The sequence below is a fragment of the Miniopterus schreibersii genome (assembly GCF_964146895.1).
Source record: "Miniopterus schreibersii genome assembly, chromosome: 21".
Classification (NCBI taxonomy): domain Eukaryota; kingdom Metazoa; phylum Chordata; class Mammalia; order Chiroptera; family Miniopteridae; genus Miniopterus; species Miniopterus schreibersii.
This window is the reverse complement of record NC_138123.1, coordinates 10,844,142-10,856,797: the sequence shown is the minus strand read 5'-3', so window position 1 is coordinate 10,856,797 and position 12,656 is coordinate 10,844,142. Positions and strand designations below refer to the sequence as shown.

Below are 12,656 nucleotides of genomic sequence, written 5' to 3'. Positions count from 1 at the left end.
CCAATTTGTGTTGTTTTTTCATGGGAGAAAAGGCTCTACCTGGTCCTGGGGTGGCCCCCAAACTGAGCACTTTCAGGCTGTTCCTGGTTCTGTCCCATCCAAGCTGGTCTTCAAACCCTGAAATAAACTTCCAGAGCGATCGTTTAAATTGCAACTCCATGTTTGCTGACGCTCTCTGAGCATTTCCATTGTCACTTACCACAAAGTCAAGTTACAAAAGCAACGAGATTCTGCATCTTTTAATGAAAGATAAAACAACAATATAAACATACACAAATTTACAGAGAAGGAATCAACTTTAATCCATTTGGAGTAAAAGGTATTTCTTATTTAAATACGGTATAAAAATAAATGCAAGAAACATTAACAGAATGTCCGGACAACAGACAAAAGATATGAGCTCGTTTCTGTGAGTACTTAGGTGAAATGAAACTTTCTGTGCTAATTTATTGTTTAATAAATGTGAAGCCATATGCATACTTATTGATATATGCTGTTTTTTTTTTTCTTTTACAATTCTTCCAGTCTGTGACTGGCTGAATGTTCAGTGTGTCTAGCAGAAGCTCTAAGAGAGAGAGAGAGAGAGAAAGGGGGGGAAATAAAAAGTCTACTTCACTTGGACTTGATAAAAAGGAAGAGACACAGATCCGGCTTAGTACGCGGAGGAAGTAAGCAGACAACATTTCGAAATGGAGGCATTGAGATGGCAGAGTCCCTTGGAGATGGCACACAAAGGAAGAATAACTCAGGTCCTTCGCTCATGCAACCTCTTGTTCTAAAGTCCTCTGCTCCGGGTAACAACGAAGAGCTAAAAGTATAAGCAACGACTCAGTCTGCTCCCATGCTACGGAAGGGTCCTTCAGTAAGACTGAACAAGGCTTGTTAACCTCTTGGACGTGAGAGATTTCCCCTGAGAAAAAACATAACCAAGAATAAAAAACCCAGCGTGATCACCGAAAACCTGCTCCTAGGTAACATCTACTCATTACGGCTTATTTTTGCGCCAGGGTGAACACAGAACCCTTTGGGTCCGTCTCAGTTCAAAACTCCACGAGCAGCCTCCCTCCCAGCCACACAGCGAACAAGATGAGACCCCCTCCTGCCCCCTGGCCCCCCGCAAACAGACTGATGGGTTCACAGCACAGATGAGCAGCTCGTCAAACGTGTCTATAAACGGTCATCGAGGCGCAGCGAGGACGCGACACCCAGGTGAGCAGCTGGGCAAGAACACGGTACAAGACTCGGTAAGCTGCTCGGAAAGACAGCAATGTGACTGCATTCTCGTTGGGTGGCTGGAACTGGCGCTGCCTCGATAAATACCGAGAGATGCAGGGTGTGACTGAATTAAATAAAACACATTTTTGATGGTGTGATTGGTGGAAACTCAAGATTGAGTCTGTCCCAGTCATGGAGACAGAGGTGCCAATTATACATCCAAAGATAAAAATCTCTTTGCTCCATACTTCATACTTGAGGCATCTCCCTGTCTTTTCCTACCTGATTTCCTCCAACCCCAACCCCAGAAAAAATCCCAAATACTGTGATTCCACATATTGTGTTAATACCTAATACATATTCATTGTGGGGGCAAGTCTTGAAAAAGCTAAAACCGTCCCTGTTAATTATAAGTGCTCTAGGGCGGTAAGAAATCTAAAATTTCTGATCCGAATAGCAAATTGTCAATTTCTGTTTCACCCTTTACTATATATGTTCTAGTCTAAAATAGATGGTCCACTTGCATTGGATGGAATTTGTACCTCTCAGAGGTTAAAATAATAAGAGAAAATAAAAATAGCTTTTAAAGAAAGATGCTATTTTAGTAATTAGTCAAAGCAATAGTGGTGATTTGACTACTAAGGGGTGGGGGGGGGTTGGGAGAGAGATCATCACTCATGGCCACATTTTGGGAAAATGACAGTATGTTTAAAAAATGATTAATAATAAAAAAAATCAAGCTTTCTCTACACACTGTACAGAAACGGACAAGGGCCCCTTAGCTGACTTGACTGGTGCCAACGAGCACCAAGCACCACTTTCTTTTAACTGGGGAAAGGAAGTCATGGTGTGGCTTTCAGCAGGTGACAGCAGGCGATGCCAAAGTTTAGCAAAGGACTTTCTCACCCGGGAGTGCTTTCATTACTCTACGGGAGGGAAATAAAAGGAAAGGCGAAATATTAACAATACACCCTACGTTACATTATATATTGACAGCGCTTGGAACATTCTATGTACTGTTTATGTTGGCTACTATTTCATTATTTTATTACTTTTATTATTATTATTACTGTTGTATGTTTTTTCATGAGGACATCAAGATCCAAAGTCACTATTTTGACTCTGATAAGGGCTGAGAATTGCTAACGAACTGGAAGCTGCAATTAGACTGTCTCTCCATCCCAAACCGGGGCAGTAGGTTAATCAATGTTAGAATAAAAAAACACACCTAGTTTTTGTACTTGAAGACTATACTATATTCTATATTTACTCCTGCATTCCCTTGCGCTATGAATATAAATGTATAGACGCGTGTGCATAGAGATTCATTGTGAGGCTGAGTCATATGTTTTTAAAAAGTGCTTCATGTTTCTAATGCTATTTGTGGGATAGAGAGAACTACATACTGGATGACGCGTAAGAGTGAATTTTTATATTATAGAGGAGGGGGGAAATACATCAATATAAACGTATGTCCTTTAAAACTACAGGTTATTGTAATTTGGTTCAAACTACTGGGAGAAAGAATGAAACAGGAAGCAATCTGAAGCTCAGATATCATCACTCTTTATCTGAACTGTGGAAACGACTGTCATTTTTGTATATGTAATACCTACTAACATGGTTCTATTTCTATATTTTGTTTCTTTGCAAATACCTTTGAAGCTATTAGTACTTGGCCAGGTGTGGGCTTCATTAAAAAGGGAGTGAGGTATAAGTTTAGCTTGATAGGTTGCTGTCCCAGGAGAGAATTAAAAAACACTCATTCATGGAAGCCTGTAGAGAAACATAGGCCTACAGTAAACCTGGGGGCTGATAAGAGGAAAACAGATGAAAGGAGATGGGAAAACCTCTGTATACATCTTAATATAGTCACATAATAAAACATTTTGTGTGATATGGACTTACCAAACATGTAATAAAGATATTTGTTTTGTACTGAGACAACTGAAAGGCAAATTTTGGTACAACTAACAGTAAAAAGAGCTTAAGGGCCCCATTCTGGGGCCAAAGTCAATAGCAGGGCAAAAGTAGGTTTCCAGTTCTAAGCACACAACACACAGAGTTTATTCTTGTATTATTAATTATTATATTATTTTCCATACGAACTGTAAGCCTACTTTTGCCCCACCTGTATTTGCACATGGGTCACTGTGTCAAGATCCTTTTTAGGACAGTTCCCTGGAGGCCGTACAGGATCAGCCCCTGACAATGACCTTTTCATAATTTTTTTTTTTAAAATTGAAGAATCTAAAAAATTTTTATGGCTAAGTTCTAATGTCTTAATTTTGAAAACGCAAAGGACTAATAAAATACCCTTACCGATAGCCACGTTTACCAAACTGTCTACAATTGAACCCTGGGTGGAGAATACTTATTTTGAATCAAAGGCTACCGATTTGTTACGTGATTTATACCCCACTCTGCCTTTTTCCGCCAGGTTCTAAAGGAAATAGATTACACTGGAAACAGAAATCTGTAGAGAAAGACAAAGACAGAAACTTGAAACAAAACAAAACAAAAACTCGGGATCCTATGAGGTTTTGCAATGCTGTTATCTAGTTAGTGGACAAAATGCTAGACAGACAGGCACGTAATCAGTGTCAGGGCAGAAGAAACCCCAGACTAGCCGACACCTGAGTTAATACAGAGCATCTATCTGACCTGCCCACAGTTTATCACATAAGCAAAGGGCTTTCTAGTGTCTCACAGTCAAACAACCTCCACCAGACCAATTCTTTCCTAGTTCAATGCTGCAGAGAGAGTTGGTTGTCATTAGGAAAATACCCCCCAATAAACCCCAAAACAACCTGTGTGTTTTTCGCTTTTCCAAGTTAACTATCAGCGGTTAGGACTTTTACCTGATTTAAAAAGCTTTCTTGGTCTTAAAGTAGGAAGGGAAAGCTGTGCAGACACGAATCCGTAGAGGGAGGAGAGAGGAGCTGCTTTTGCTCGGGTGACTAGGCCACTTGTCTTGTTACTGTCATAAAAATACACAAAAGTCCTTCCCAATGAACAGGCCACTAAACCGACCACGGAGAAACGAAGGCGTAGGCTTTTAGAAGGTGGCCTCGGAAGAGCTTAAAGGGAAGCTCTTAAAGAGACTGTCAGCCTCTGTTGGGTTTTTCAGATAAATGTTAACCTCAGCTCTTGTATTTCCTTACATTTCCTATTGTTTGTTTTCTGTTACCGGCTCCCACTCTCTCCCATATGGAGATGCAGAAGTACATTCTAGAATGCCTCCCAGGCTCCGAAGGCTATGGTGAAGGGCTGGGGACAGGATAGGGCAACTCTTGTCATTGACTTTCCCCTGGAGTATGTGACCCAAGCATCTGACCCAAGCTCAGCTCTATGGCCATGTAATAAAAAGAGTGGACCAGCTGGGCCAGAGATGGGGGGGCTCTTAGGAGAGGCTGAACTAGAGGAGGTTGTGTTTGCGGAGAAATATCCTTGTTTCACTGAAAAATACAAATGTATGGATTTTTAAATCCTTCATAATCTGGCTTGGGTTTTAATGCCTGGATTTTAAAATCCTTCATAATCCGGCTTCCCTGGCCTTTCAAACTACCTGCTGTCACCCCCCAAAGGGCTCTTTGTTTGCAGGCCCGTGCACCTGCTACTCTCTCGGCTCGGGTCACCCGTCCACGCATCTACCTAGCTGTTCAGATCCCACCCACTCTTCAAAGATGATCTTCCCACCCATGTCCTTGCTGAAGCTTTCTAACTGCCCCCGGAGCTCCTCGCCATTCCCTTCCCTGCCTCTTGCTCAAAGAATCAGCCCGAGTACATCTACATGCCGTTTTATATAATTCTCCAAGTCACCCGGCTGGGGGACGCAATGGACAGCTGTTAACCAATATTAACTTTAAAGAGGTCCCCAAATATGAATTTGGTTCTTTGCATGAGTTGAGTTCCTTGGCTGGAAATCACATTTTAAGAATAAACTGTTAGAAACCAGGGTAAGGAGATTCCAATGGCTCGGGATAAATAACTTTTAGCTTGGAGGAGAGCAGGCAGGACAGGGTGAGGGATGGGCGACACTGGTCACCCTAAATATTAACTGATTAGATGATGGAAGCTGGGCCTGTTCAACTCTTGTTTTGCCCTGGTTGTCCCTATCAAGGAAACTCCCTGGGAAGGTGTTGAGAAGGAATGGAAGCTAAGTCAGGTGTCTGGAGGCTCTTCCCTGCTTTAGACGAAACCGGTTCTCCTAGGTAAGCCTGCAGGTGAGGTTACTGAGACACTGAATTATTTTAGCAAAACTGTGCAGAGTGAGAGTCCCTAGAAAGTTAAAGATAAGCTCATTTTGTTGAGACAAGGAAGGAAAGAAGGAAGGAAGGAAGGAAGGAAGGAAGGAAGGAAGGAAGGAAGGAAGGAAGGAAGGAAGGATGGATTCTGAAGCTAGTTTGGGCTAGTGTATTTAATGTTGAACACTAAAAAAAATTCTACTATTATGTGCTAAAAAGAGATGGTTTATGAACACATTTACATTCAAATGCTGACTACCGGCTTCCTATGTGGAATAAGAAAGACCATGTAAATCCAAACATTTTAATTTCTTAGCTAAAAATATTTTCCTAAAATAAAAGTAGAGTATGGCCATTAGAGAACATGAGAAAAACATAGAAAAATATAAACAAGAAATAAACATTATATGAAACACAGTTATTTACACTCTAATATATCGTCTGCTTTTTAATACAAAAATATGGCTTGTTAAAACTGGAATTACACTGTGCATAGTATTATGACTTATTATGAGTAACATGTGTATTAAAATAATTATATTTTGACCAATTATCCATGTTACATATATTTCTCCTAAAATAATGCTTCATTCAAATTCATTACATTAGTGGGTAAGAAAATCAATTTAGTAAGATGCTACCAACATTAAGAAAAGAATTGAATATTATAGATAGAATATCTCAGACTGTGTTGCACATAAAAAGGATCATTTTAGTTCTACACACATATAGTTTATATAATATACAGCTTAGTTCTACACACGTTTATGTAGTAACACACACAAACACACAAAAACACGTACGTATTACTATGTCAAACGTGGGTGGCAAAATAAAAGATGAAAGCCGCTGCTCTAAAATCTAATTTTTATTCATTGCACGATATTGCACTAGGCAGATATGCTTTGTTGTATTTAAGAAATTCGCAATTGTTGCACATTCAGATTGTGTCTTATATTTGGCAGATGCAATAGATATTCTTGCATGTGTGTGAACATCTGGGTTTTCTTCAAATTGGGTTACTAGAAGTTGAATTACTGATTGAAAGTGAGAAACTTTTGAAGTTTTGACACATTCTGCTAAGTTCTACTTGAGAAAAGATTAGCAGCTCCTACTCCTATTAACAGTGGATGAAATCGCTGGTTTTCTTACCCCCTTCCTAACAGTAGATGCTGTCTTTAAAAAAACTAACTTATTTGGAGGAAAAAGTTACTTTGCTGTTTTTTGAATTAGACTTGGCTATTAATATAGATTTTTTTCTCATGTATTTATTGACTATTTCTTTTTTAAAAATGTTCAAGTCATTCGCTCCTTTTTCTAATGCCATAGTGAAACTTTTCTGGGAGTTTCCCACTGAAGGCTGTTGGTTCAGCAACTTCAAAACGTCCTGAGGAGCCCCCTGGGTTGCACTGGATGCTTGCTGACCAAAAGCCACTCTGCAGTTCACAGCTTGCAGACCTTGGACGGCAATTCACGAACCAATGATGCTACTAGGGGAAAATGAAGATACATCGTCCCAACGAAATGGGCTCCTGGCCTGAGACATTTCATACCAATCGATTTACATCATGCTGCAGGGAACCTAAAATTGATTTCTCAGGCAAGTTATCACCACAGGCCGCTTCAGTTTCAATAAAACAAGAGGGGTAACCATATATGCCAGCAACGAAATGATAAGTGAGCTGAGCTTCAGGTGATACGAGGAGAGGAGAGTTCATGCTTGTCCAGGCTCACTTTATGTGTTTACGGGTAATATCTATGGTAGGGAAACCCAGTGACAAGTTTATAAATTATATTTACTTACTGTGGTCTAGGAATTTTCTAAGATGGTTTATGTATATGAATATATGTGTAGTCTCAAGTAATAAAATCTACAGCACTCAACCAGAGAAATATATGCACAGGGTCCTCCTTGAGTTGCACAGATACAAAATCAAAGCCGTCCTTCTCCCAGCTCCCAGGGCGCTCGTGTGTCATGATGGATGTTTGTGTGAAGCCGGTGACCTGCTTCGTTCCAAGGGACGTTTATGTAAATCAAGGATCTCACTAACTCCATGGAGGTCTTTCCATACTGCAGTTTCACTAGTATAAACACAATCTGGAAAATGACCTTCCTGAATACCCTGAGGTTTGTCTCTATGTCATTGTGGAAGAAAATGATATCCGGGGACATGGAAGTAAGGATAGGCTGGGTAAGGCTGTGTAAGGCTCTAGCGAAAGGGACTACCACCCTCACAGAGTGAGGGTCGACTGGGAAGGGAAGCCTGTTATTAACGTGTAACATTAATAAAGTGACTTTGGAAATCAGGAACACAAAGTCTGAGTCTTGCCTTCTACAAAAAATTCTACATACAATTCCCCTCTATTTTATGTCCTTGTGTTAAAGTAAAGGTAAGAGAGAAAGGGAAATAGAAAAATAGACATATTTTATAATTTTGCATTCCATGTAACCAAGCAATTCAATTGTTTATAAATATAAGAAAAAAGTCAGTAGTTAATGTTAAGGATGTTCATCACACTTTGATCTATAATGGCAATAAATAAATACATACATAAATAAGAACCTAAATGCCCAATTTATAGATTTTGGTTGAAGGTATGACTGACCCTTCCTCCCACCCTTTTTCGCCCTTGTTTCCTACCTGCTCTCCCTTAGGGTTTATGTGGCCGACAGATGCTGACATAATTTAATGGTTGGAAAACCGATGTCAGATTTGATGATGGTGATGGAGAAAGAAAACAACTGTTACAATTAGTACAACGCCTGAACTTTGTCAAAAGACAATGAAGTCAACAAGAATGACATTTAAAGGCATGAGAGGGCATAGCAACCCTTGAAAGACTTCACTGATGACAAGGAAAATGAATAAAAGAGTAAATCACAGGGACAGAGATTTGTTGAGATGACAAGCCAAGGTGAAGCTGTGACACAAAAATGTGAGTCACCCCTGTCCTTCCACTCTGCTGGGCCTAATGAAATCGGTAATCTGTAGAGTAATGGATTTAAAGTTAGAAAAGTCTGCTTCCAGTCCGGGTTCTATCACTCAACAATTGTGATATTGGTGAAATGACTTCATCTCATCACTCCTCAATTTGCTCATCTCTAAAAGGGTGGTGATGCCTGCCCGACCACCTCCCAAGATTGCTGTGTGTGTAAGCAGCAATGACAAAATCCAAAGCAAACAAAAAGGAACGAGGGGGTCCTTGGGACACTGTAAAATGCTATGCAACTGTTAGCTGTTTAGTGTAATTAATCCCTAAAGTGACCAAGAGTTTACTAGTCTCAGAAACCAACAGAAGTTCCAATGGTACTGGGAAGATCTGTCTAGCAAAACATTTTGACTCTTGTGTAAAGCTCTTGTGATGCTATTTTTATAAGCCAGGCTATAAAAATATGCTGGAACAGATAAATAAACTTCTACAAATAGACACTAATTGAAAATGGATTCAGACTCCAGGGAAGGATGTCGTCAAGTGGCAGGATTTACTAAGGAGCAAGGTGGAGAGAGAAAGAATTTGGGGGAAAAAGAAATTTTGGGTCAGTGCCAGCTCCCTAACTAACTGTGTGATTCTGGGCAAGCTATGTCCCCCCTCTGACCCTTCAGTTTTCTCACTTGTAAAATGGGTAAAATAATGAATATAATAACACCTAATTTGCAGGGTCAGTTTAAGTTAAAATAGATAATTTATAGTGCTTCATTCAGAGCCTGGGACCTGGCAGGCACTCAATGAAGGGGAGTTTTTAGTAGTATCATCTCACTTTTCCCAGTTTCTGTCACAGTCTACATACTTGTTTACGTATAGTTTCTCTATTCCATTTTTTTCTTGGATACTGTCTATCTTGCAGTCTACCTGTATTTACCTGAACAAAACACCCCTTGAAATGTTTGTTTAAACCCCACCTTTCCTCCACTATGTCTATCCGCATCCCTATGTTCATTGCAGCATTATTTACAACAGCCAACATAGGGAAGCAACCTAGGTGTCCAGTGATAGATGAATGGATAGAGGAGAAGTGGGATATATATAGTATACATATATAATATTTATGTAATATATATAATATACTATATAATAAAATATTATTCAGCAATACAAAATAATAAAATCTTGTCATCTATGACATCATGGGTGGACCAAGAGGGTATTGTGCTAAGTGAAGTAGCTCAGACAGAGAAATACAAATACTGTATGATTATACTTATATGTGGAATCTAAAAAAATCAAAACAAACAAACAAATGTGTTGCTATTTTAAGGGTTGAGGAAGTTGGTCAGAATCGGGGATGGTGTTGGAGGAAAGACAACCATTATGCTTCCTTTTTTCATCTTCCTTAAGTTGCACTATTATTTTTAATTATATCACAGAATCTTCCATTCTTGTCTTAAGAACAATATCCTGTCAGCATCAGATTAGAAAAAGATGAATTTGAAACAATTCTTCAACAATATACTGAGCACTGTGCAACTTTCTCCACCAAGATCTTAAGGCATTTCTTATATATTATCTTCCCCTGGTGACGTAGGAGGAAATTTTATATTAAAGGTTGGAGACTCCAGTAGAGCCAGCCCAAATTTTGTGAAGTTTATAGTGTGATTAACTCCTGGAGTCCTTCATTTTCCAGCCCTTTAATCTGTGCAATCACATTGAATGTTCAAAGTATATTCTGCTGTTGAAAGTCTTTCAAATACTCTGCGCACAGTCACAACCGGCAATTTGTAAATAGAACTGATTAACATTCCCCACCACAAAGCTCTCTGAAGGAAACTAAAAACAAAAGCCATATCTTCGTTAAATCCAATTTGCTTACATGTCAACACACACAACTCCACTTAACTAGCGGTCATATAGCAAAAGCCACAACACACATACACACACACACACACACACACAGCAGCATGGAGCTAATCACACAACTCAACAGACAATGCAGACGAACTAGAGTAGAAACCAAGAGTTTTCTACCTCTTTTCATAACAGGTTAGTGCTGGCCCTCAGTGTTGGTGTACAGTTTTTATGGCATGGGAAAATAGGGATGTTTCTGCCCTATAAAAATAAATGTGTTCAAGGCTTTAGTTTGAGCTCACACAATGTCAGAAAGTTCCAAAGGCACTGGCACAATACAAAGAAAAGAAGAACCCCACAAACAAAGATATCACCAAAACAGAGGGCAGGGTATTGAGCACACAGTGGTATCAAAACTACTGGTCTACCAAAGGGTTTACTTGGTAATTTTCAACAGCTTCCTGAAAAGTAAAGAATAAGAGAGGCATGGTGGTGGCTCTTCATGGTACTGGGCATATCTTGTCACTGGCCACCATTCATACCAAGTCTTTGCCTTTGAACTGCTTACTAGGTCATTTTCTCCCTGCAGACGGAGGAAGCACAGCCCCCTCGCTGTTCTTAGGAAGAACCAAGGGAAAGAGCATAGAAACACAGAAAGGAATCTAGTGAATAAAAATAAAAATATAAAATAAATTGTTTCCGCCCTGCCAGCGTGGATCAGTGGTTGATGGTTGACCTATGAACCAGGAGGTCACGGTTCGATTCCCGGTCAAGGCACATGCCCGAGCTGTGGGCTCCATGCCCAGTAGGGGGCGAGCAAGAGGCAGCCTATGGAAGACTCTTTGATTATTGATGTTTCTATCTCTCTCTCCCTCACCCTTCCTCTCTCTAAATCATCTCTCTCTCCCTCACCCTTCCTCTCTCTAAATCAATAAAAACATTTAAAAAACAATTATTTCTTTATTTTATAGATTATAATATATACTTCTTTCCAAACCTTAGTTTGATACATGTAGTTTGTCATGTATGACATCTTTAGCTACTCTGGAAAGGTCTGAGACCGAAGGATTAGTAGAAACAAAGTTCTGAATTTGAATAAAGGCAATACGCTGGCTGGGCGATGGGGTCAGAAATCAAAGAAATTGATTAATGGGACTTAATGATCTGTAATTCCTCCAAAAATAAGACTTACCACATTCTGTGCAAATTTCTCAAGAGATGTTCTGCGACCCATTGAGTGTTCCGACTTACACATGCAGGGTAGGGTAGGGCAAAGGGAAACAGGGAGCATAAAAAAAAAAAGCAAGGAAAACAGAGCAGAAAAAGACAAGAAGATGAAATGATAAAATACCAAATCATATCTTAAGTCACAGGGACCAGGAAGGTGGGAGAGCTGCCAAGGAAAGCCTCTTTTTTTAATGATTTTATTTTAAACACTCAGTCTCTTCTTGTGCAAACAAAATGGAGTGATTTCAAGCAAAATTGAAGTACGCTAAAATGAAGTAGATATGTGAAATTTTTATGCTGACATTTGCAAAGTCTTAATATTTGAAAATCTAGAGGCATTCCTAATAATTTTCTATCAGGACCAGATTGCTGTTGATAACAGTATTGATTTTTAAAGCATTTCTATCCAATAGAAATTTCTTAAAGGATGGACATTTCATACTCTGCTGTCCCACATTTCAGAAGCCTTTAGCTGTGATCACTGAGTACTTACTATCTGGTTAGAATTTTACATGATCTTAATTAATTTGAATTTAAATTTAAACAACCTCATGCGGCTGGTGGTTGCTGTACTGGACAGTCTGACTACAGGATACTTTGAAAAATCCCATTAGCCTAAATGATGATCATGAATTACACAAAATTACAATTTCATCTCAGAATTTTAAGAAGCTATGAACTCTTTCAATATTAGGAAATAATGAGTGATGTTGATGTTTATTTCCAGGTTTCCCACATCCTATTATCTTACATGGATGACATAGGGTGCTAAGGACAGTAAGACTGACTGTAAACATTAATTCAAATGAAGTCTCTTGCGACTCTTCCTAAGGGCACTCGGCCACCGTATTAGGTGTGTAAAAGTCACTGTGGGGACACCAAGGGATTCAGGCTAAATACCAAGTGAAAAATATTCAGAAGCAAACATTACTACATTCTGACAGCTATCACTTAAAAAAAAAAAAAAAGAATATCTTTAGTTATGGGGTATGTGGCTAAAAACATACATTCTAGCTTACGGAACAAAGACAATTTGCCTAAGGACCCTGTTCTTTTACTTCTTTTATTGTCGTTTTTGATTTCCTCGAACTGGGCATTGAGAAGACAAGCATGAAACGTGAGAACAGCTTCAAAGAAACTTTGTGGAAAGAAAGACCATCTACAGAAACAAACAAAAAAGCA

The 12,656-nt window shown here is 39.3% G+C and overlaps 1 protein-coding gene across 5 annotated transcripts in view; it reads right to left on the bottom strand.

Annotated features, from left to right (window-relative positions):
• Window positions 1-208: 208 nt before the first annotated feature.
• Window positions 209-12,656, bottom strand: part of RGS7 (regulator of G protein signaling 7) — a 241,075-nt gene continuing 228,627 nt past the window's right edge. For 2 of the 5 annotated variants that reach the window (XM_081123838.1, XM_081123839.1), the window contains exons 17-18: window positions 10,428-10,508; window positions 214-910 (exon numbers count right to left, since the gene is read on the bottom strand). In XM_081123838.1, coding sequence (XP_080979964.1) covers window positions 10,434-10,508 — 75 coding nt within the window. In that variant the 3' untranslated portion in view covers window positions 214-910; window positions 10,428-10,433. Of the gene's footprint in view, window positions 911-10,427; window positions 10,509-12,656 lie in introns of all 5 variants that reach the window. The other 3 variants (XM_081123842.1, XM_081123840.1, XM_081123841.1) reach the window with 3 other exon arrangements.